The 25414-nt window shown below is 29.0% G+C and overlaps 4 protein-coding genes across 4 annotated transcripts; 1 reads left to right on the top strand and 3 right to left on the bottom strand.

The window, feature by feature from the left end:
- Nucleotides 1-104: 104 nt before the first annotated feature.
- LOC123271190 (oxygen-dependent coproporphyrinogen-III oxidase) lies at nt 105-3998 on the bottom strand. The gene is made up of 3 exons (XM_044737437.1): nt 3780-3998; nt 1485-2521; nt 105-216 (listed from the first exon to the last, which is right to left on the bottom strand). Exons 1-3 carry the CDS (start codon nt 3892-3894, stop codon nt 205-207), a joined length of 1164 nt encoding a protein of 387 aa, XP_044593372.1. The 5' UTR covers nt 3895-3998; the 3' UTR covers nt 105-204.
- LOC123271182 (transcription elongation factor SPT5) lies at nt 3922-11356 on the bottom strand. Its single transcript, XM_044737421.1, has 4 exons — nt 11198-11356; nt 6005-8944; nt 5166-5341; nt 3922-4531 (listed from the first exon to the last, which is right to left on the bottom strand). The coding sequence occupies exons 2-4, from the start codon at nt 8934-8936 to the stop codon at nt 4298-4300; spliced, it is 3342 nt and encodes a 1113-aa protein (XP_044593356.1). The 5' UTR covers nt 8937-8944; nt 11198-11356; the 3' UTR covers nt 3922-4297.
- A 116-nt stretch (nt 11357-11472) lies between these two features.
- Nucleotides 11473-19776, top strand: LOC123271181 (cytoplasmic FMR1-interacting protein). Its single transcript, XM_044737420.1, has 6 exons — nt 11473-11700; nt 13084-16287; nt 16555-16649; nt 17347-17585; nt 17668-17815; nt 19303-19776. Exons 2-6 carry the CDS (start codon nt 13107-13109, stop codon nt 19516-19518), a joined length of 3879 nt encoding a protein of 1292 aa, XP_044593355.1. The 5' UTR covers nt 11473-11700; nt 13084-13106; the 3' UTR covers nt 19519-19776.
- Nucleotides 19765-25169, bottom strand: LOC123271192 (zinc finger protein 34-like). Its single transcript, XM_044737439.1, has 4 exons — nt 24796-25169; nt 22500-22603; nt 22082-22422; nt 19765-20198 (listed from the first exon to the last, which is right to left on the bottom strand). Exons 1-4 carry the CDS (start codon nt 25015-25017, stop codon nt 19765-19767), a joined length of 1101 nt encoding a protein of 366 aa, XP_044593374.1. The 5' UTR covers nt 25018-25169.
- Nucleotides 25170-25414: the final 245 nt, after the last annotated feature.

A 25414-nucleotide genomic window follows, 5' to 3' on the forward strand; every position in this document is an offset into this window, starting at 1 on the left:
GAAATAAAATATTTTGTACGGAGTAATTAAAATAAATCTTTATATATTTATTTATTAATGAAAAAATATTTTTTACAACATTTATTTTAAGTATTTTGATGTCCTTAATGCCATTTTTAAATAAAAAAAAATGCAGTAGATATTAACATGGAATAATAAAATCCCTATCAGTCTTAGTAATTAACAATCAATATTATTAACAATTTATTCTTTAATTAATATTCAAGTCCTCGTCCATAATCAAAATATTTCAAATAATTTAATCTTGAGAATTTGGACAATAAGTGAAGAGTACTCTATTACATCTATTGACTTTGTAAAAACTAGAAGAGGATGTTAACCATAAGAGTAACTATTGTTATTTTTATTTATTTTTGTATTATATATCAAATATTTATATTAAGGGGGAAAATATGTGTCGAAAGCCGTTTTGATGCTGATTTTCATTAATTTTTTTGAGTTATAAAAAATTAATATTATTTGTTGAAACTATCATGTTATTTTATACATATATTTATGAGTATTTTTTCGCATTAAATAACAATATAACTTAACAAATAGCGGAGATATCAGCTGATACACATCGTAGGTTGTCATCCAACTTAGCAGTTGGTGTGCAGTATGGAAGCCACAATTTTTATCTGAAATCAATGGCACGGAAAAATTACTTTTTTTATATGTGTATCTTCTATATGAACCTCAATCCAAAAAAAAAGTAAAAATTTTCATTTTTTAGAGGGCTGTGAAATTAAGTCGTGATTTTTTGCCATTTTTTCATACATTGTTTATTAAAAAAAAAAATAGTTTAAATAAAAATATCACTTATGATGGAGGTTCATATTCAGCGTAATTGTATAAAGAAAAGTAATTTTTTTGTGCTATTGATTTCAGATAAAAATTGTGGCTTCTATAGTGCACACCAACTGCTAAGTCGGAAGACAACCTACGATGTGTACCAGCTGATATCTCCGCTACTTTTTAAGTTATATTGTCGTAAAATATGGAAAAATATAAATATATGTATAAATTAACCTGATAGTTTCAATAGATAACATTAATTTTCATACCTTAAAAAAATTAATAAAAAATCAGCATGAAAACGTCTTTCTTCACATGTTTCCCCTCTGAAAGAAACTTTAATTTTGTTAATTGTTATCGAGAAACTGTAAAAACTTCAGTCGCAAAAAATAAAATCCTCTTCATCACCTTCTTTGTGTGTCTTCCTTAATAGTGTAGTATCATTAATTCTATGTACAGTTTAATATTTTTTTTAATTACTAAAATATTAACAATTTAAAAAATAAAATTCATCTATTATAATTTTAATAAGACATAAATTTTGCCTTAACTAAAAATTATTTTTAATTTTTAGTTCGTCTGATGAAGCTGAAATGAATCAGCGAAACATTGCAAATTTTACAATATAACATCTTCACTTATTGTCTAAATTCTCAAGATTAAATTAATTGAAATTATTCTTTAATATTGAGCCAGTTTTTAGGAGTACGGAGTACTTCCATAAGTTGAGCTTCTTTAGATCCAACAGCTGGTTCGTGCATGTACTCCCACCTTGCAGTTAACGGCAACGACATCAAAATACTTTCATACCTGGCACCCGGAGTATAAAGTCCAAATTTGGTTCCACGATCATAAATTAAATTAAATTCAACGTAACGTCCTCTTCTCAGCAGTTGCCATTGACGTTCAGCATATCCATACCCATCATCTTTGTGCTTAGCAACCAAGGGAACATAAGAGGGTATAACAGACTCAGCACAAGAGCTCACAAATTTAAATGCCGCGTCTTGATTAGGCGTGTCTATATCATCAAAAAATATACCACCAACTCCTCGACACTCGCCGCGGTGTTTAATAAAAAAATATTCATCGCACCATTTTTTAAATCTTGCGTAGTAAGATGGATCGTGCTGGTCGCAGGCTTTTTTAAGAGTCTCATGAAAGTGACGAGCATCATCTTCATTTAAATAATACGGAGTTAGATCAGTTCCGCCTCCGAACCACCATTGTACAGTACCGTCGTTATTAACAACTTCAAAATAACGATAATTAAAATGTATCGTGGGTATCATGGGATTACGTGGATGAATGACAGCACTAACACCTGCTGCGAAGAATGGCAAGCTGCCTTCGTCCATTCGTTTACCACGTGCTCGCATTTGTTGGATAGCACCTGGTGGTAACATACCAGATACTACGGAAATATTAACTCCGGCTTTTTCAAAAACTTTACCTTCTTGCATCACACAGGTAATACCCCCACCACCCTCTGTGCGCAACCACCTGTCAACTTTGAAGCGTTCTTCATCTTCAAATGACTCTAAGGATTTACAAAAGTCAGCTTGTATTTTTAGGATGAGAATTTCCATTTTACTTTTCATACTGCTTCCATTTTTTTTTAATTCTTCCACTGGGGTTATTGGACTTGCCATAAATTTAGATACGTCCAGTTGTGGTTGAGCTGCATACACTTCATTTTTTGAACTACTGTATGTCACAATACCTGTTGATGAAAATAACACTAAAATTAGCCGACGTTATTAATTTTTTTATTTTTTTTTTATGACACTTAAATTAGCAGCAACGATTTTTGACTTTTTTTTTATTAATTAAATTAGAACTAAAAATAATTTTTTAAAAATTGCACATATAGTTTTTTGAAGTTTCTACATGTGAAATTTTTTTTTTAACAGGCGAGACCATCTTTTTCTCGCTTTGCTCTCACGGAGCTCAACGCAACTATCTCTGTCGCACTCCAACAGCAGAGCAATTGCAGTTTCAGATGTCAGCTAACTTAATTTTCATTTCTTTATGACACTTAAATTAGCAGACGTTCAATAATTTTTGACTTTATTTTATTAATTAAATTAAAACTAAAAATAATTTTTAAAAAATTGCACATATAGTTTTTTAAATTTTCTACATGTGAAATTTTCTCTTTTAATTTTTTTTTAAATAATTTTTCAATAAAATAAATTACAAAAAATTTTCAGATGGCTAATTTAATTTTCATTTTTTTATGACACTTAAATTAGCAGACGTTCAATAATTTTAGACTTTTTTTTTTATTAATTAAATTAAAACTAAAAATAATTTTTAAAAAATTGCACATATAGTTTTTTAAATTTTCTACACGTGAAATTTTCTCTTTCAATTTTTTTTTAAATAATTTTTCAATAAAATAAATTACAGAAATTTTTCGATGTTAGCTAACTGAATTTTCATTTTTTTTTATTAATATTTAAATTAGAATAAAAAAATATTTTTAAAAAATTGCACTTATAGTTTTTCAAGTTTTTTACAAATGAACATTTTTTTTTAATTTTTTCAATAAAAAAAAATTCTAAAAATTTTTAGATGTCGGCTAACTTAATTTTCATTTAATGATACTGAAGTTAGCTGACAGCTGTCAATTTTTTAAGTTCTTATAATGTATTAATTACAATAATAAAAATGCTTTTAAAATTTTTCATTAATAATTTTTCTTAATTTTCACATGTGGAATTTTTTTCATAATAATTTAATTGCTATCAAATTATAAAAACATTTTTAATGTCAGTCAACTTCAGCATCATGACATTTAAAAATTTTTAGACTGTTTTTTTTATTTTAAAACTATTTCAAAAAAGTAAAAAAAAAATTCATTTTTAAAAAACTTGAAAAATTTTAAGTGCAATTTTAAAAAAATGTTTTTTATTTCTAATTCAATAGATGAAAAAAAATTTTTTTAATTAAAAGTCGGCTAGCTTTAGTATTATTACCTGTTGCTATGACTCCAACTCCCAAATATGCCAATTTCGACGCTGTTTTTGATTTACCACAGCTAGTTATTACACTATTTATTACTTTTAAATTACTTAAAAATATTCTTGACATTTTGCGTGAGTTAATAAGTATGTTTAGAAAATAAATAACTGTTTATTTGGATAAGTAAGGTTATGAACAGCTGTAAGAAAAAAACAACTCACTAACGTCAGCGCCACCAAGTACTTTAAATTCAATTAATTTTTTTATTAATTTAAATTAGTTACTAAGAAAAACAAACCCGATAAACTCATAATAATATCAAAATAAATGACGTAAGTAATTGCGAATTTTAAAAACAATATTTCTAAAATAGAAATACACCGGTCGCTTACATAAACATCTCCATTTAATTATATAATCTTGTAATATATTTTTCCTTAATGACATTACATATTTTTTATAATAATAGTTATGAAAAAAAAAAAAAATAATAATCAAGCAACGTGCTAGGTCGCTTAAAAGTTTGTAAAATTTATCCCTTCATTTTACATAAAAATCTTAGATGCAACATTTTAAGTTCATCACCGCTGAATTTAACAACACCTTCTTGGTTGTCGATGGACAATAAAGTTCCAACACTTTCACGATCTTCTCCTAAAATTACTTTTACTCGGTCACCGTGGCTCGGCAAAACTGGTTCCAATTGATCACAAATTAAGTTGACAACGCGATCTTCAGCGGGTAGAAATACAGAACACATTCCTCCCTGTAAAAAAAAAATAATAAATAAGAATTGAGTTAATAATAATTATGTAAAAAAAAAGTTTGGAAAATCCAAAAGTGCACGCCTCATAATCTCATTTTCCATAATAAAATTGATTGAAATAAAATACAAATATTTTTAAATCTTTGCGCCATTGTCCACCCAGAAAAGAAAAGGTACTGAGCATGTATTACAAACGAACCTTATTTACATAGATATAGATATAGATATACAAACGATTAGTGGATTTTTAGTTTAGTGCTAATTATAAATAAACTACATTGAATTAGACCGTGATCTTCAAAAAGGCTTTGTTTTAAATCATACTGAAGCGTATAAAAAATAAATGGACTTAATCAGTTAATTTTTTCGGCAGTTATCGTGACTAAGCCGATTTTCATACATACATTTAACAGCCCGACGTCCACGGAATAATTTTTTTAAACATTTTTTTTATTTATTAGAGAAAATTTTAGTTCAAGAAATCGTTTGATTTTTGTAAGGCGATCAGCTTCGCTTATGAGGCGTGCAAAATTTATAATTTTATGAAAAGTTATAATTTTATCATATTTCTAACATAAACAATTATTTAAATAGAAGATCAAAGTAGTAATTGTAATGATAACGATAAACATACCGATATTCCTCTGATAACTCCTTGTTGTCCAGCCAAAGCTGGATCACTATGAGCGTCTTTAACTCGAACTTCAATGTCAACTGTATGCCACTCAGAATTACTGAGCATAGCTGATCCAACACCAGTATCTAACCCAGACCCAGGTGTCTGTGGATTGTATGGACTGCCAGCAACACCTATAAAATCGTAATCACTTAAATTTATATCACTGTTTAAAATATTAGATGAAGATTTTACAGAACTTATTGTTTTTCTCCTAATGTATAATATATATGGGGTATTCCATGCCAAATCGACCACTTTTAAACCCGACCCTTTTAAATTGAGCTGAAACTTTTCTATTCTTTTCTACCCTTTGAAAGACATTTTTGAGAATTTTTTTATCCAACCCAAAAAAGTTATGAATTAAAAAAAAAAATGGCTTTTTTATTTTAAAATAGCCATAACTTTTTGAGACATTGACCTTTAGGTACTTTTTTTTTTTTTTTAAATTTTTGTTTTTGAATTAACTTTTCGAAAAAATACACAAAAAAAATTAAATATAATCAATTTTATAAAATAATCGGTTTTTTTTAGCAAAATCGTTATTTTTTCAAAGTTCGTCACTTTTTTTTTTTATTTTTTTTTCTCAAAAAAAACTTCAATCAATTTGACAACTATTCCCGCTCATCCCGGGCAGAGCCGATTTTTTTTTCTATTTTTTTTATTTAATTGAAAAAAAAAATTTTATTTTATTTTAGAAAATTTGACAATTTTTCTTTTCAAAAAAAAATTACCAATGCAATTTCTACGAAATCTACCTAAAAAAACTAAAATAATAAATAATAATGATAAATTACCAGGAGTCATTGGACTGTAGCTCATCGGTGAAGGAGTTGCAAAAGCTCCATGAGGACTTGTAGTGTATCCAGTACCTGAAGGTGAAGGAGTTGCGACATATCCAGCGGGGCTAGGACTAGCAGTAGCACTAGCAGCTGGACTAGGACTCGGTTGATAAGGACTGTAACTTTGCTCCGATCCGTACATAGTCCCGGGTGTCTGAGGTGTGAATGGACCCCCAGTAGACGGATATCCCGGAGCATAGCCTGGAGATCCACCTTCCTCCATACTGTAGTTATCAAAGTCATTGTTCCGAGCCGGAGTATTAGTAACCGTAGGATCCCAGGCTCCGGACTGTCCAGGTGTGCGAGATCCATCGTGCGATGGCGTCATGGAACCGAAATGAGGAGTACGAGATCCATTTTCGTACATCGGAGTTTGAGAGCCGTGCATTGGTGTCTTGGCACCATCGCGAGCGTACATTGGTGTCTGACCGCCAGCTCCGTAGGCTGGTGTTCTGCTGTAGGAGCTGAAACCACCGTCCTTGTTTGGCACTCCAACATTGGCAATATGTGATCTATCGACAGATATAGTTTGGCATGTTGAATGCAGCTCAACACGAGCTGTAGTCTCTGTTGCATCTTTAACGATTCCAACATTTCCTTTGTACGGACCTCCGGTGATTTTAATTGTTGTACCAATTAATTCTCGATCACGACGAGCGCCACCACCGCGTCCACGGCCACGTCCACCACCTCCACCTCCTCTTCCAAATCCGCCACCGCTTGGGTGCATTGGTGAAGCAATTCGCGGTGACATAAAACCAGAGCTCGGTGATATTGATGTAATTGTTTTGTTACCACCAGCTAATTGTAGATGCCGTGTTTTGCAAACGAATATTCCACCATTGTCTACGTACATACGAGAATGTAAAAATGCAAAGCTACGATACAAATGTTTTATTTCACCATCACGTCCAGCGTGTGGTCCATCAACTACCTTAACAATGTCTTTTTTCTGAATTGTATTCTGTTGAGAATCTAAAGCCACAGGATTACGATTCTCTCGGCACTTGGTCAGTCCTTGGGGTCTTGCTTCTACAACTTTACCGTGCATAGACAAAACATGGAAGTTTTCACGTTCTAGTCGCACAATAACACCCACTGTTTGGGCATCTAAGTGCACTAGATCACCCCATTGGAATTGACCTAAGCTGTCGACTCCAGTAGCCATATCTGAGCACAGCTGAAGATCACGGGGAAGAACTTCTAGCTCGTGCATCGATAAGTCAGAAAATAAGACAACTCGATTCTGTTCAACTCTAACAATTAAACCAGTATCTCCTTCATATCTTCCTGCAACAACTTTTACATGATCGCCCATTGTAAAATACTTCCTCAACTCATTGGCTTGGAATTCAAGAGGTTCTTTTAATTCTTCATGTTTGGGTAATACCATTATTATATTTCCGTCGATAGAGACGATTTTACCTTGGAGATTCATCAATTCACCCTCACAAACTTCAACATTGTCTCCGTTACTGAACGAATGGGCTACTGATGAATCCTCTCGTCCATTACCAGTAGTCGGAGTTCCACTCAATTCAATATCAATACCCTCCGGCGCTTCTTCAAAACGTTCCAACTCTGATAATGTTGGTTTAACTCCCTCGACAATAATAGCATTTGTATTATAATTTTTATACAAAAATCCCTTGCGACTGTAACGATTACCCTCAAAAATTAAAAAGTCTCCGTCACTAGTTACTTCTCCACCAATAGCTCGAATAGCCTCTGGGTCAAATGGTTTTGCAGGTGGTCGTCTTTTCTTTTTGCGTTTAGCGTCTATTTCAGCTTGAGCGGTTCTTAACGCTCCACGTGGTCTAGTATAGTCTATTCTGGGTAATAATTTCAAGTAAACTTGATTTTGAGCTAGGTCAACGTAATCAACTTGCGCAATATCGTCTTTATTGATACCACGCTTCAATCTTACCCATTGTTTAGCTCTCAAACCAGTTTGTTCTTTAACAACTCTCAACACATCAGTCATTTCTTTTATTGGTACCATCTGTTGCTTCCAAATACCATGTCTGAGATTACCCACGCTTTCAATAGCTGCTTTAACGTGTGGTTGTTTGTAAGCTTCGATATAAATGTAACCTTTGACTCCTTCGGGCGCAACAACTGATTTTATTTGCAGTGGACTTTCAGTGTTAAGATACGTCAAAAATTTACGCATCAAAAGAAGTACAGTTGCTTTTTCTTCTCCAATACGACATTTAATCATCCACAAGTTAGGATCTTTGACACCGGGTAAAAGAGTCTGCTGAGTAATTTCATCACTCATCTCTTCACCTCCATCTCCGAAATGTTTGTGAGCTACAGACTCATCAGCATACTTTTTGCGTAAATACTCTTCAATTTCATCTTCCCGCTGAGATTCCCAAAGATTGGTACCACGTCTACGTCCTTCGATTTCCCGAGCCGTTGGTCCCAGCTCATCAACCTCATTCCCAACGATTCCTATTTCCTGAGCTCCTTCTTCCCATTCTTCGTCGTCTTCAACGTCATCATCCACCTCAGCTTCGTCATCAATGAATCCACAGAATCTATCCTTCTTCTTCTTCTTTCGTGGCCTGTCATCTTCTTCATCTTCATACTCTTCACTGTCCAAGTCTTCTCCTTCCGGTTCTTCCTCCGGCTCGACATTTTCATCCTCACCTGAATTCGCCTCTTCGGCCTCATCGTCTCTAGCTCCCTCCGAACCGGAGCCTGAACGAGAACGTGAACGGCTGCGTGATTTTGAACGTGATCTGCTTCTGCTTCTTGAAGCGGATCTTCCACTACCTCTACCGGATCTTGCTGATCTATTGTCTTCGGGTTCACTACCACTAGCAGCTGCTCCACGTTCGCTTTCATTGTCAGAATAATTACTGCTCTCTGAGTCAGACATATTTGTACCTGGAAAAAATGTTTATTTAATTATTTATGTTACTATGAAATTTTATAATAGGTTAACTAACAATTTAAAAATGTTAGACGGTTCTAAAAAATCTATAAAGTTGAAAATAACTAAATGGTTAAAATAAACTAGAGAGTAAATTGAATTAATTAGTTAAGTTTCAATTGTTTAAATTTTGATAATAATAATCTTGTCTTCATGGATATTAATTACTATACCGGTCCTATGTACAGATGGAAATCATCTGTATAGGACAGATATTTTGTATTGTACACTACTTACTATGTATTTTTTTAAATATCTGTATTTTCTGGTAATTAATTATTATTATTATTTTATACAGAATACCTGTTGTACTTAAATACAATATAAATCAATTTTTTTTTTTAATTTATAAGTCTTAAAAATTTCAGTGAAATTAAAGTTAGCAAATATTTGACCATTTTTTTTATTTTATTTAACAAACAAATTTGTTCTAAAAAATTATTTTTAAAAAATTGCATTATTAATTTTTTAAAATTTCTATATCATTTTTTTTTCAGTTCTTTTGCCATAATTTATTTTGTACATAATTTTTTAAATTATAAAATATCTGCTAGATTAATTTATGGAAATTAATTTAACTGATATTTAATAATTTTAAAAATTTCTTTAACAAATAAATTATGGTAAAAAAAATTAGAAAAAAAAAATATAATAATAATAATAAAGTTAGCCGACATTTTTGATTTTTTTTATTTTGCTTAATTTATTAAATTATAACTGAAAAATATTTTTAAAAAATTGCATTTATAGTTTTTGAAGTTTTTAACTTCCCGCTAAGAAAATCGAAGATTTTCAAAAATCGGGAAGTTATTGTTTTCACCCCGTTTTGCAAAAATCGAATTTTCATCAGATCTCGACGTTTGTAGGTCATAGGAAGCTTCCCTGACTACTCCCGCGAGGTTGTCACTGTGTGTGTATGTGTGTGTGTGTGTGTGTGTGTGTGTGTGTGTGTGTGTGTGTGTGTGTGTGTGTGTGTGTGTGTGTGTGTGTGTGTGTGTGTGTGTGTGTGTGTGTGTGTGAAAGTATGTGAACCGCTTATAACTTTTGAACGGCTTGACCGATTTCATCGCGGTTGGTGCCATTCGAAAGGGCTTGACCAAACTTAGATTTTGAGTATAATTTGAACCGATTCAGATCAGTAGATTTTAAGAAATCTTAAAAAAACTAAGAAAAAAAATTTTTTCAAATGTGGTTTTTTTTTGGATAACTTTTAAACGGCTCCACCGATCGATTCCAAAAACTAATCAGCTCTAGACAATAAAAAAACCACGTCGATCGCCACCAAGCTGGTCGAAATCGGTTAATTCGTTCGAGAGATATCGTGAACGAAAGAAAACCGAAAAAAGTGTTTTTTCGAAATTACTCTAAAATTTTTGGTTCGATCAATGAAAACCTGAAAATTCATTATGAGGCTGATAAAACTGCGTCGAATGCCGCCAACCGCGTGAAAATCGATTAATCTATTCAAAAAATTGCGGTTTGAAAATTCCAAAAGTAGTGTTCTATGAAATTTCTATCAGACTTTTGAGCTCGAAGAGCTCAAATGCATCGAAATACTAACTCTTTGAGCTCAGAGAGCTAAAAATATCAAATAAATTATATTTTGAGCTCAAAAATCTCAAAAACGTCATAAGTACAATTTTAAGCACCCAGGTATGGAATTAGCGGGAAGTTGCAGGGATGGCCTTTAGGGTGAACCGTTTTACTAACTTTTTTTTTTATTTTTTAATGAAAAAAATCTTAAAATTTTTAAATGTCGGCTAACTTTATTTTTGTAAAAAAAATTGACATGTAAAAATGTTAAAAAATAAGAAGTGCAATTTTTTAAAAATAATTTTTCAAAACAAACATATTTTAAAAAAAAAATGAAAAAATTTTCTTGACTGTTAACTTTAATGTCATGATTAATTTTCATAAAATTTTATCTTTACTGTTGATTGAATGCCTTCAAAAGCTTATTGTTAATATTTTTTCATCATTCCACTCAAACTCATAAAAATAATAATTTGCTAAATAACAAAGAAAAAAAAACCTCTAAAAATGTGAAGTGGTCATCTACCTTACAGAAAAAACAATTTATAATCGAAGCACAACCTTTACAATCTTTAAATATGTTTATCAAAATAACATTAATTTATAATGTCTTAAAGTAAGTAATGTATAAAATCAATTGCAATGAATAATTTATGAATAATTAATAAACTTACCTTAAAATTAATTACTTATTTTATTTAAACACCATAAAAATAAATAAAAGTAATTAATATACAACTTAAGAGCACTTTAACGTGCAATGAAACCAAAATCTTTTTTCTATATGGAAGGAAAAGAAATATCCTCCATGTTTGATGTTTGTATCTAACACATCGCCCCCTATATGCAAAAATTCAAACAAAGCCGTCGTTAATTTTTTTTTTTCGCTTTGTAAAACAGCCCATTGATCGATCAGTGAAAATGAATCTTTATAATGTTCAGTATTCGTTTGAAAATTCATCAAACTCTTTGTGGGTGGAGTTTTAATGGGCGTCTATGTGGCGTCTGTGCATGGTTTGATGTCAAAATTAATACAAATTTTGTGTTAAATTTATTTATCTAACAATTATTATCACCATTGATCCATTATTTACTAATTCATATTATTTGATCATTTTTATTACTTTATGTAACAATTCATGCGTTGGCAACAAGTTTAATAATTATTGAGCGGAAGGTAAATATTTATTTATATAAGAATGTTTTTTTTTCTCATAAACTATCTAATTGTCAGTTTATTTATTTTTTACAATTTAAACGTTAATTTTACTGTAAAAAAATATTTTTTTTTAATAAAGTTAATTATAAATTTTTTTATCTTTAAGTTGTCTTACTAAAAATGGTATTGACAGTGTGCAATTACTCGTAATTAATTTTTTATTCAAGCAAAAGATATTATTGTTGCACGTAGACTTTCTATTATTTGTTCCATAAAACTGAAAAAATTTTTTATAATTTATTTTATATATTTTACAACAAAGTTAATTTTTAAAGAATAAAAAAAAATTCAAATTTAAGAATTAAAAAAATGAATTTAGTAAATTAAATAATTATTAAAATTGATGACTAATAATTGTAATTTTTTTAGAATGACATTAAAGTTAATCACTTGATAAATTTTTAATTTTATTTAATAAACAAATTTTCTCTGAAAAATTATTTTTAAAAAATTGTATTTATTTTTTTAAATATTTTTACATGTCAATATTTTTTTCTTATTCCTTTTTTCATAATTTATTTATTAAAAAAAATACTAAAAATTATTAAGGTAAAAGACCCAGTTATTGACACTGGCCTAGTTGTTTGACACTTTCAATTTTATTCTAATAAAAAAAAAAAAAATGTTTTCAAAAAATTAATTATCTTAAAATTTATAATTCAAAAATTATATTTATTAATTTATTAGAGTTGATTTGTTTTTTTTTTAGTTAGAACAAAATTGTAAGTGTCAATAACTGGGTCTTATACCTCAAATATTTGCTAAATTCACTAGTCTCTTGAAAAGTGCATTTTTATTTCGTCTTGTAATAATTACTCAGAGACATTTTTCTATAATGTTAATAATTTAAACTTATAAAGTAAATGAAATTAATTTAATTTAAATTTAATTCTAATGACAGTAAAGTTAGCAGCTATTAGAGAATTTTTTAATTTTTTTAACAAACAAATTTGTTCCAAAAAATAATTTTAAAAAAATGCATTTTTTATTTTTTTTAATTTCTACATGCCAATTTTTTTTCTTATTTTTTTTTTTTTACCATAATTATTTGTTTAAAAAATTCTAAAAATTATTTAATATCTGCTAAATTTATTCTTATTAAATTCTAACGAAATGTTAATATTTCTAATAAAATAATTCTAATAAAATGTTAATACTTTTTTTTTTTTTCATTTTCTTTTTTTACCTAAAATTAAGGGCCAGTTTTTCAATCCGGGATAATTTTATCCTGGATAAAATTTTATCTTGGATTGAAAAACTGGCCCTGAATTTAATTGATGTAAACCTAATGTATAAAACTGATTGGCGTTTAAATAAATAAATAAATAATCATTTTTTTAGAAGATCAGTCGTCCTCGGATAAAATGACAGCCGACAAGGTAACACTGGGCGATGCCTTGTCAAACGTAGACGTTCTTGATGAATTTACATTGCCGGATGAACAGCCATGTATCGAAGCACAGCCGTGCTCTGTGGTGTATCAAGCAAATTTCGATACTAATTTCGAAGATCGTAATGGCTTTGTGACGGGAATAGCTAAATATATTGAAGAAGCGACAGTTCATGCAAGTCTAAATGAACTGTTGGAGGAAGGTCTTGAGCATGCGGTGATGCTATACACGTGGAGATGTTGCTCACGAGCAATCCCGCAGCCCAAGTCTAACGAGCAACCTAACCGTGTAGAAATTTATGAAAAAACCGTTGAAGTATTAGCACCAGAAGTTAACAAATTATTAAATTTTATGTACTTTCAGCGTAAAGCTATTGAACGTTTTTCCGCAGAAGTTAAGCGTCTCTGTCATCATGAAAAACGCAAAGATTTTGTCTCTGAAGCTTATTTATTAACTCTCGGTAAATTTATAAATATGTTTGCGGTATTGGATGAGCTGAAGAATATGAAATCTAGTGTTAAAAATGATTATTCAACGTACCGTCGTGCTGCACAATTTTTAAAAGTTATGTCTGACTCTCAAACTCTTCAAGAATCACAAAATCTCTCGATGTTTTTGGCAACGCAAAATAAAATTCGGGATACTGTAAAAGAAAATTTAGAAAAAATTCCCGGTTATGAAGAATTACTCGCTGATGTTGTAAACATTTGTGTTCATATGTTTGAAACTAAAATGTATCTGACACCAAATGAGAAGCATATGCTTGTCAAAGTAATGGGCTTTGGTCTCTTTTTAATGGACAGCGAGCTCTGTAATATAAATAAACTAGACCAAAAGAAAAAATTGAAATTAGATCGTATCGATCGTATATTTAAAAATCTTGAAGTTGTACCGCTGTTTGGTGACATGCAAATAGCACCATTTAATTATATAAAACGTTCAAAACATTTTGAAGCTTCCAAGTGGCCGCTGTCGTCGTCAATAAATTCAATGAGTCCTCAAGCTGATTTAATGGTCCATTTACCGCAAATTCGTGAAGATCATGTTAAATATATAAGCGAGTTAGCCAAGTACAGTAATGAAGTAACGACAACTTACAAAGAATGTGGTTCTGACTCTGAAAATAACGATACTTCGGAATTAGCGCTGCGTGGACTTCAATTATTATCACAGTGGACGAGTGTTGTTACTGAATTATACAGCTGGAAATTATTGCATCCAACAGATCATCATATGAATAAAGAATGTCCTCCAGAAGCTGAAGAATATGAGCGTGCAACTCGTTATAATTATACAGATGAAGAAAAATTTGCATTGATTGAAGTTATTGCGATGATAAAAGGCTTGCAAGTTTTAATGGCGAGGATGGAAACTGTTTTTATTGATGCGATACGTCGTAATATTTATGCTGAGCTTCAAGATTTTGTTCAATTGATCTTACGTGAACCTTTACGTAAAGCAATAAAAAATAAGAAAGATTTAATTCGTAGTATAATAGTGTCAGTACGTGAGACTTGTGCCGATTGGCATTTTGGCGTAGAACCATCAACTGATCCAGCATTGAAAGGTAAAAAAGATCCGGAAAATGGATTTGGTATTAAAGTACCTCGTAGAAATGTTGGACCGTCTTCGACACAACTGTACATGGTACGTACGATGCTTGAGTCACTTATTGCTGATAAAAGTGGAGGAAAACGTACTCTAAGAAAAGATATTGATGGACAGTATCTTGTTCAAATAGACCAGTTTCACAAGACCAGTTTTTATTGGAGCTATTTATTGAACTTCAGTGAATCACTTCAGAATTGTTGTGATTTATCTCAATTATGGTATCGAGAATTTTATTTAGAAATGACTATGGGGCGTAAAATTCAAAAATGCCAAGTTCGTCATCAGCATAATGAAGAGTGTAGTGATTTAATAACAATGGAAAAAAGAATTCAATTTCCAATTGAAATGTCAATGCCCTGGATATTAACTGATCATATTTTAAAAAGTAAAGAACCGTCAATGATGGAGTATGTCCTCTATCCATTAGACTTGTACAACGACAGTGCGCTTTATGCGCTAACTATTTTCAGAAAACAATTTTTATACGATGAAGTTGAAGCTGAAGTTAATTTATGCTTTGATCAGTTTGTTTATAAATTAAGTGAACAAATTTTCGCACATTATAAGCAATTAGCAGCTAGTATTTTACTCGATAAACGTTTTCGTGTTGAGTGTGTTGCTTTGGGTGCTTATTTATTACCTTATCCGCGTGCTAATCGTTATCAAACTTTACTGAAACAGCGTCATGTACAATTACTCGGGCGCAGTATTGACCTGAATAAATTGATAACTCAGCGTATCAATGCTGACATGCAAAAATCGCTAGATTTAGCAATTAGTAAATTTGAGTCTGGAGATATAACAGGAATCGTTGAGCTTGAAGGTTTACTGCAAGTAAATCGTCTTACTCATAAACTATTAAGTAAGTGGCTTGCTTTAGATGAGTATGATGCCATGTTTCGTGAAGCTAATCACAATGTACTGGCGCCGTATGGAAGAATAACGTTGCACGTTTTTTGGGAATTAAATTATGATTTTTTGCCAAATTACTGCTATAATGCCGCTTATAATAGATTTGTTAAATGCCGGGGATTACAATTTGTACAGCCAGTGCACCGCGATAAGCCTCCGCAGATGTCCCATCATTATTTGTGGGGGAGCAAACAATTAAATTTAGCGTACAGTACGCAGTATGGACAATACACGGGGTTTGTTGGGCCACAACATTTTCGTACTATGTGTAAATTATTGGGCTACCAAGGAATTGCTGTAGTAATGGAGGAATTATTAAAAATTGTTAAATCATTAATTCAAGGGAGTTTGTTACAATTTACTAAGACCTTGATGGAGGCAATGCCTAAAGTTTGTAAATTACCGAGATATGATTATGGTTCGCCAGGAGTTCTTGGATACTATCATGCACAACTTAATGATATTGTTCAATATCCAGATGCCAAAACTGAATTATTTCATAATTTTAGAGAGTTTGGAAACACTATTTTGTTTTGCTTATTGATGGAACAAGCTTTGTCGCAAGAAGAAGTTTGTGATTTACTTCACGCTGCTCCTTTTCAAAATATTTTACCCAGACCATATTGTAAAGGTAATTTTTAATTTAATTTAAATATGTTACATTTTCATGTGTAGAATGTTTATATACAATAAATAGCATCTGTTAAGAGAAGATATATTTAAGAGATTTTAGAGAAGAGAAAAACAAAAAGAAAAAATTTTTAGTAATAGATAATTGATAATCACTAATTGATAGTTTATAATTAATAATTTATAATCACTATTTGTACAACTGTAATAATTTTTATTTTTTACTTGATATTTATCAGAAATAATTGATTTAATTTTTTATTTACAGAGGGAGAAAAACCAGAAACAAAACAAAAAAGATTAGAAGCTAAGTATGCAGCGTTACAAATTGTTCCAAATGTTGACAAACTTGGAACTGCAAAAGTAATTATTTTATTAATTAATTTTACTTAAAAATCATGAGCGTGTAAAGATAATTTTTAAATTTACGATTATTAATTTTTATATTAAAATTAAATTGTACTTTACAATGGCACTTTTTTATGCGATACGCTCTTATGATATTTATACACTGAGAGAAAATTTTCTTTGAAAAAAATGAGCCATGTTGTAATAAAAAGTTAGTTTATTGCAAATTTTTAACAATTTTATTTCTAAGCTGAAGAAATAAGAATTGTTCTCACAGTAATTTTCTTGTTGATACAAAGATTTTTTGATTAAGAAAAAAAAAATTTTGGGCGAAAATTCGTATGTTTTCCTAAAATTTTTTTTATCTTTAAATCAAAAAATCTTTTTATCAACAAGAAATTTACAGTAAGAAAAATTTTGATTTTTAAAAACTGCTTTTTACAATTTTTCATCACAGTGTTATATATTATATTAATCTGCATCTTATCAAATAATTAAAACTCTGGTTCTAGTACCATTTGTTACTTAATTATTTCATGTTATTATTAATATCAATCTTTACTATATTTTAAATTTTAGATTTTAGATTTCAACAAATTTATTTTTTATCACAAAAATGCCAATTTTTTTCAAAAGAACTTTTTTTTTCTCAGTGTGAGACAACATATATTTATATTGTATATAATTTAATATTATTTTTTATATATTATAGCAAGCGATGATTGCTAGAGAAGGTGATCTTTTAACAAGAGAACGTTTATGTTGTGGATTGTCAATATTCGAAGTTGTGTTGAGTCGATTGAAGAGTTTCCTTGATGATCCAATTTGGGTTGGACCACCTCCTGTAAACGGAGTTATGAACATAGATGAATGTACAGAATTCCATAGACTGTGGAGTGCGTTGCAGTTTGTTTATTGCATTCCCGTTGGAGATACAGAATTCACCGTAGAGTAAATATTGTTTTTATTATTTAATATGTAAAAAAAAAAAATCATCACGGTAAACTTTAATTATTATTTACTTTATTTACAGAGAATTGTTTGGTGAAGGTTTGCACTGGGCTGGTTGTGCTATGATTGTTTTATTAGGCCAGCAAAGACGATTTGAAGCATTAGATTTTTGCTATCACATTTTACGAGTTCAAAGAGTTGATGGAAAAGATGAAAATGTTAAAGGAATAGTAAGTATAAAGAAAATGAATGACAATATATCGCGTGCCAAATGCCAAAAGAGCTTATTACAGCAGTTAGATAGGATTCCATGCCAAAAGGACGTATAAAAAAATTTTTTCACCATTCTTTTTAGAATCGCTCGAAACGTAAAGATCTACAGAAAAAAAATTTTTGACATATTAACACCAAAAATGCGTATCTTAAGATATACGTCCTTTTGGCTTTAGGAAGTTATCGGTCTAAAGCCAAAAGGGCTTATAAAAAAAAATCAGGATTTTTCATAATTTCGAACAACAGTCTTCAAAATTGTCCGGAGAAAGTTTGTGAAAAAAAAAATTTTGAAAAAGTCAACATTTTCGATAGTAGTAAATTTAAATTTTCATCGTTTTAGACAGTCCAATGATTAAAAAAGCATATGAATTAAAAATTTTTTCGCGTACTAAAATTTTGATATTTTTTATAAATTTCCTTCTTTTTTGTTGCGTGAAATTGTAGTTAAAATCCATAATATGTATATATAAAATGAAAAAGTTTGGAAAATCCAAAGGTGCACGCCTCATAACGCTCATTCAATTCTTAAGAAAAAAATTAATTGTGTAATTGATTAAAAAAAAAAAAATTATAATTAAGTAATTTCTTACAGAGTATTTTTTATTTTTTTTTTTAAATATCGGCGCCCTTTATTTTTTGTCATATACGCACGCAGTCTAAAAAAATCTAGCTTGATCAAGTGGCACCAGAGTTTTCACGTGACAAATAAGAAAAGTTCATTTGGCTTTGTACGGTTGTATCGTAGTGAATTTTAATAAAAATTCAATTTAAAAAAAAGTACGTAAACTAGACCACTGATATGAAATACGGACCCAGTTCATTGAATTCTTAAACTAATAAAAAAGGTCCGGTCTTGAAATATCAATTTGTTCGGGAGTAATCGTTGGTACATCCAAAATGGGGTGACATCCGGACGTCCACGTAAAATTTTTTTCAAAACGTTTTTTTTTTTCAAAATAGCAACATGAAATGATTTTAGAAAGTAAAAAATGGTTTAATTTAAGTGTTTTTTCGGTGTACATCTACTTATATCATTGTATAAGTGTAATATTGTTGTGATAGAGGCATTTAAAGATCACAAAATTGCTTGACCTTGACGAGTCGAGTATAAAGCACAACCTCACGCGCTTCGCGCTATGAGGCGTGCAAAACACCTTATTATAAGTAAGAAATTATTAACTAATCGTCAAAAAAATTTTTGAGCTGAGTATAGCTGAATATAGATCTGATGAAAACTCTATTTTCGAAAAACGGGTTAAAACCCATATAATCCCAATTTTAGAAAATTTTTTATTTTCTTAGTCGGAAGTTAAAAATTATACGCCCTTTTGATTTTTCAAAGCCAAAAGGGTGTATAACTTTTATACGCCTTTTTGGCATTTGGCACACGATATGATAATTGACTAATAGTGATATTTAATTATTAAATTTTCTTTTTTTTTAGAATCTTAAACGTATGGTTGATCGTATAAGACGATTCCAAGTCTTGAATTCACAAATATTTGCGGTATTAAATAAATATTTAAAAAGTGGTGACAGTGATTCAACCAGTGTTGAGCATGTTCGATGTTTCCCACCGCCAATTCATCCATCACTTGCTCATACACAGCAGCATTATCACGCACCAGAGTATTTACGTCAAATGAATAATAATCAATAGAATATTATATAATATATAAATTAATATTTAAACAAATCTTTTTTTACATAAATATTTAACGAATGACAGTGAAAAAAAAAAGCGAGTACACAAAAAATATTTAAACTATCGCTTTATAATTTATATTGCAAAACAAATTACTAAACGTAAGATATCTATAAATTAATCTAATGCCTGAACGAATCATTTTATACAAGTTTATTATTGTAAATAATACTTATAATACTAAATATATTAACTAATAGTTTAAATATTTAATTCTATCTCTTCTACTTTGACAAATTCAAAATTTATTTCCAATAAATTAATACTAGATTTATCATCTTCCGAGGAGAAAAGTTCAGTCGACGCTGGCAGCATATTTTGTGTGTTTTTATCAGTACATTTTATTTTTCCTTTATCATCTTTTTCAAAAATTTTTGATTTTTCATTTGAGTGCGTTAGGAAGATATGTTTTACCAGTGTAGCTTTATATGCGAACTCTTTTTTACACAAATCACATTGAAATACCCTTTTTTCATGTTTAATTCTAATATGACTTTTCAACTGATTTGTGTGATGATATTTTTTATCACAGTTATTATATGGACAAATTTTAAGTTTGTCTTCATGGGTTGTTAAATGCCTTTTTAACAGATTAGAAGTAGACAGCATCTTCATACATTTGTCACATTTGTACTCTAAAAAAGAAAAAAAAATAATATTAATTTTTAGTCAGTACAAAACTAGGTTGAAACAACAATTTTGTATACAATCATACTTCATTGTAAATAAATCATTTTTAAGTGCAACTTTTTTATCGACGTATGAAAGAAATTTTATAGCAATGTAAAATAAAAAATCGTTACGATTTTCGGTTAAACATCAAGTTGTTTTTTTTTATCAAAGTTTAGTATAACGACGTAAAGAATAAATCTATTATCTAGTAAACATTATTAATTCTAAAAATAATTAAAAACAGCAAATTAAATAATAATTTAAAAATAAAACAAAACACAATTAGAAAATAAAAATATGTATACATGGGTGATTCTCTGTAAGGATGTTTTTTGCTGTTCCAGGCATTTTTTTATTAGAAAAATTGTTATTTTGTTACTAAAAAAAATTTATTACGAAAGTAAAAAAACATTTCTATTTGGAGCATTGAAAACTAAAATGGAATAAATTTTGGTTTTTTTGCTATAAATTTGTAAACCATCGAAATTTCAGTCCCCTGGGCTGTCCCATTCCCAAAATTAATACTTTGAGATAAAATTTTAAGTTATTCGTCCATAATATATAATTTGGTCCATAATTTTTATAAACTTAATTAGTTAACGAACAATTTTCTTCAATAAAAAGTACCGAAAATTAATTTGTTTTTTCATTAAATTCATTAAACCAAAGTGTTTCCCAGGCATTTTGAAAACAGTCCCCTGCCAGAAGTTCAAAGCTAAAAAAAAATCCAGCGTGTTATTTTACCTTTTGGAAGGTTTATAAGGACCTAACTAGTCTTGAGTTAATTACCATAGGGCTGTTAGTGCTTTATTACCATTTTATTTAGTGTCAAAGAACAGTTTGTGCTGGAAATATGTGTCTGGGCCACTTCAAAACTCAGTCCCCTGGCAACTATTTTTATTTATAATTTATTTATAAAATTGTATCCATAAGTCTTAATATTATTCTAATTAATGTAAATATTCATTGAGAACTTGAAAAGTTGAATGCATTGAAATAATTTGCTTGATTTTTCTCAATTTGATAAAAAAAAACAGTCCCCTGTCATGTTGTATTGCAAAAGACACACAAATATCAAAAAAGCAAAAATTAAATTGGCTGTTTATTTATTATCATTAAGCTCATAGTTTTGTAGCCCTTGTTAATTTTTTTTCTAATAAAATCAAAAATAATTTAGTCGGACAATTTTGTACAGATTTAAGACATCCTTACAGAGAATCACCCACATATATCTTTTTTAATCATTCGTTTCTAATGATTTATTTATTCATTTTGAATTTAATAAAATCATTACATATCTACAAGATTAACTGTCATCATATAATTGTAATTGTATTGTCATGTAATTGTATTACTTTGAATAGACAGTTCCAATTATTTATTCATAACTTGTGTAATTGAAAAAGTTATTATATATTTGCTTTGAATTATTTTCACTAAGTTATAATATGAAATATGAATATCAAAGTTCGTTATATAATTTTTGTAAACTGATTAACTAATTTTTAGACTAAATACTGCCAGAGTCTAAATAATGACAGAAATGGTAATAATGATGCGATCATAATTGATGAAATACAATAATTATAATAAGAACAATGATAAAATCAATTACTCATATTATTTGTGTGCATGTCCATCATACAAAAATAGCTTTAATTTAATACAGAAAATTTTTTTTTCCTAAATCTTATCTACCCAATTTTTGTAAAATTGTAAATAGTAGAAAAATGATATGTCATAATGAAATTTCACTTTTTACTTGTGTACTCTGGTACAAACATTTTTTAATTAATAATAAAAATTATAACTTAATTATTACATATATAAAATAGCTTAAATTTACCTTTTGGGTGCGTTGCGGAATGTTTTCGTAATTCGAAGTAAGTGTCGCAAATAACATCACAATTCTCTTTAGTGCATTTATACTTGGTATCATGTGTCTTTATATGTATCTTCAATTTGGCAAATTCCTTGAATTCATGCTTACAGTGATCACATTTGAATAACTCACCATTATGATACCTTGCCAAATGCTCCTTATACTTTTTCTTACGACGAAAAAAACGTTCACATTCTTCACAGAACAGTCGTTCTGTTTCATGAAAACGCTGATAATGTTTTCTCAAATTGGTTTGAGTTTTACACGTCGATTGACAAGTGCCACATCGATATAACACTATGGTACTGCAAAAAAAAAAAAAAAATTTTATTTTAGTATCTTAGCAGTTAAACATTTTGAACTATTTAAAATTTATATTTACTCAATACCCTCATGATTAGGTACATGAGATTTTAGGTGACGTCTTAGATGAGAGGTGCTTACATAGCTTTTACCACAGTCTATGAAATTGCATTTGTAAGGTCTCTGAAAAATGAGAAAATTAATTGTTAATTAATCTGTTAGTATTTCTTAGATAACAAACAACTAAGTCAAATTAATAAATTAATAATCATGTCTATATTCAAACCAGTAGAATATTAATCTCACTTTCAATATATCTCTCAAATTTTTAGTTAAACATCTTCAGTTAATTTTTGTATATTATAATTATTATTAAATTAATATTACATTATATTTATTGTAATATCTGTAAAAATTCCAGTGTTTTCTTTTTCTTTTATTTTTCTATTACTTTTCTTTTCACTTAGTTTTGAATTATACTATGTGATTTGTATAAACTTATTTAGAGACCCTATTATTGGCCTTTTGGCAGTTGGGTTTTATTTATTTTATTTTTATTTATTTAATTTAATCGACCCTAGAACTAGTGTTCCATAAGGACCGTAAAGTACAGAGTATTACATTAATAGTGAGTAGTTTTATATAAATTAAAGTATAACATTTTGAAGTTTGTTAATATTAATTGTATTTTAATTTGATTTGTATTGTAATTTGACTTATAATATGATTATTATTTAAATTCGACTAAAGTATTAAATGAGGAAGGATAAAGTAGGCTGTTTATTTATTTATTTACCCATTTGATTTAATTTAATCGACTTAAGTATTAAATCTAAGCAATATATATCAATATTAAAAAACCAATTAAAGGCAGAAATTTTAAATTCTTCCAAATTAAAGTATAACATTTTTAAGTTTGTTAATATTAGTTGTATTATGATTTGACTTATAGTATGATTATTATAAGGGTGATTCTCTGTAAGGACGTCTTAAAACTGTTCAAAATTGTCCGATTAAATTATTTTTGATTTTATTAGAAAAAAAAATTAACAAGGGCTACAAAACTATCAGCTTAATCATAATAAATAAACAGCCGAATTAATTTTTGCTTTTTCGATATTTGTGTATCTTTTGCCATATTACATGACAGGGGACTGATTTTTTTTATCAAATTAAGAAAAATCAAGCAAACTATTTCAATGCATTCAACTTTTTAAGTTCTCAATGAATGTTTATATTAATTAGAATAATATTAAGACTTATGGATCCAATTTTATAAATAAAAATAGCTGCCAGGGGACTGAGTTTTGAAGTGGCCCAGACACATATTTCCAGCACAAACGGTGCTTTGACACTAAATAAAATTGCGATAAATCGCTAACAACCCTATGGTTATTAACTCAAGGCTAGTTAGATCCTTAAAAACCTTACAAAAGGTAAAATAATACGCTGGATTTTTTTTTTGGCTTTGAACTTCTGGCAGGGGACTGATCTTAAAATTCCTGGGACAAACTTGGTTTAATGAATTTAATGAAAAAACAAATTAATTTTCGGTACTTTTTATTGAAGAAAATTGTTAGTTAACTAATTAAGTTTATAAACATTATGGACCAAATTATATATTTTGGACGAATAACTTAAAATTTTATCTCAAAGTATTAATTTTGGGACTGGGACAGCCCAGGGGACTGACATTTCGGTGGTTTACAAATTTATAGCAAAAAAACCAAAATTTATTCCATTTTAGTTTTCAATGCTCCAAATAGAAATGTTTTTTTACTTTCGTAATAAATTTTTTTTAGTAACAAAATAACAATTTTTCTAATAAAAAAATGCCTGGGACAGCAAAAAACATCCTTACAGAGAATCACCCATATAAATTCGACTAAAGTATTAAATGAGGTAAGATATGGTAGGCTGTTTATTTATTTATTTACCCATTTGATTTAATTTAATCGACTTAAGTATTAAATCTAATCAATATATATCATTATTAAAAAACCAATTAAAGGCAGAAATTTCAAATTCTTCCAAATTAAAGTACAACATTTTGAAGTTTGTTAATATTAATTTGATTTTTATTATAATTTGACTTATAGTATGATTATTATATAAATTCGACTAAAGTATTAAATTAGGTAAGATAAGGTAGACTATTTATTTATTTATTTACTTATTTGATTTAATTTAATCAACTAAAGTATTAAATCTAAGCATTATGTATCATTGTTAAAAAACCAACTAAAGGCAGAAATTTTAAATACTTTAAAAGTTCTTGATGCAAAAAAGATTTTATAAAAAGAAAAATAAATTTTTTTTCACTTCATTCTCGATATGCTTATAAATATTTTTCAATTGGAAATATTTATACTCACTTCTCCTGTATGTTGACGATAATGCCAAGTCAATCGAGATGGTTTTTTAAAAGTTCTTTCACAGCCCCCAAATGAACATTTATGTAAATAACCTGAGTTTTTTTTTTTAGAAGAATCTTTTACATGATTTTCATTGTTATTATCACCACAATTACTCCCGTCATTACTTTCATCGTAATTGTTGCTATTGACATTATTTATTGATGCACTCCTTTCATTCATTTTAGGCTCTATAATTATATTTTATAATTTACTATCACTAGTTGTTTCTATTTTTATTAATGTTTACATTTAAAGAAATTGTGGCGAGGACAACATCAACTTGAAGTAAATAAAATTTACCACATGTGTAAAACCTCCAAGTTTCTATATATATATCTATATATAGTAATACTCATAACATGCAGTCGAATTTAAATTTTACTACAAGTTAGGTGATGCTGAAGTTAGCTGACATATTATGATTTCTAGGATTTTTTTCCAATAAATTATTATAAAAATTTTTTTTTTTAATTTAACTTTTAAATGTGTCAAACATTTTTTATTGTAATTTTTTTAAAAATGTTTTCTATGTTTTCTGTGTAGTAATTTATATAATTTATTTTCTGTAAAAATCACA

This window comes from Cotesia glomerata, linkage group LG9 (genome assembly GCF_020080835.1).
Source record: "Cotesia glomerata isolate CgM1 linkage group LG9, MPM_Cglom_v2.3, whole genome shotgun sequence".
Lineage (NCBI taxonomy): Eukaryota > Metazoa > Arthropoda > Insecta > Hymenoptera > Braconidae > Cotesia > Cotesia glomerata.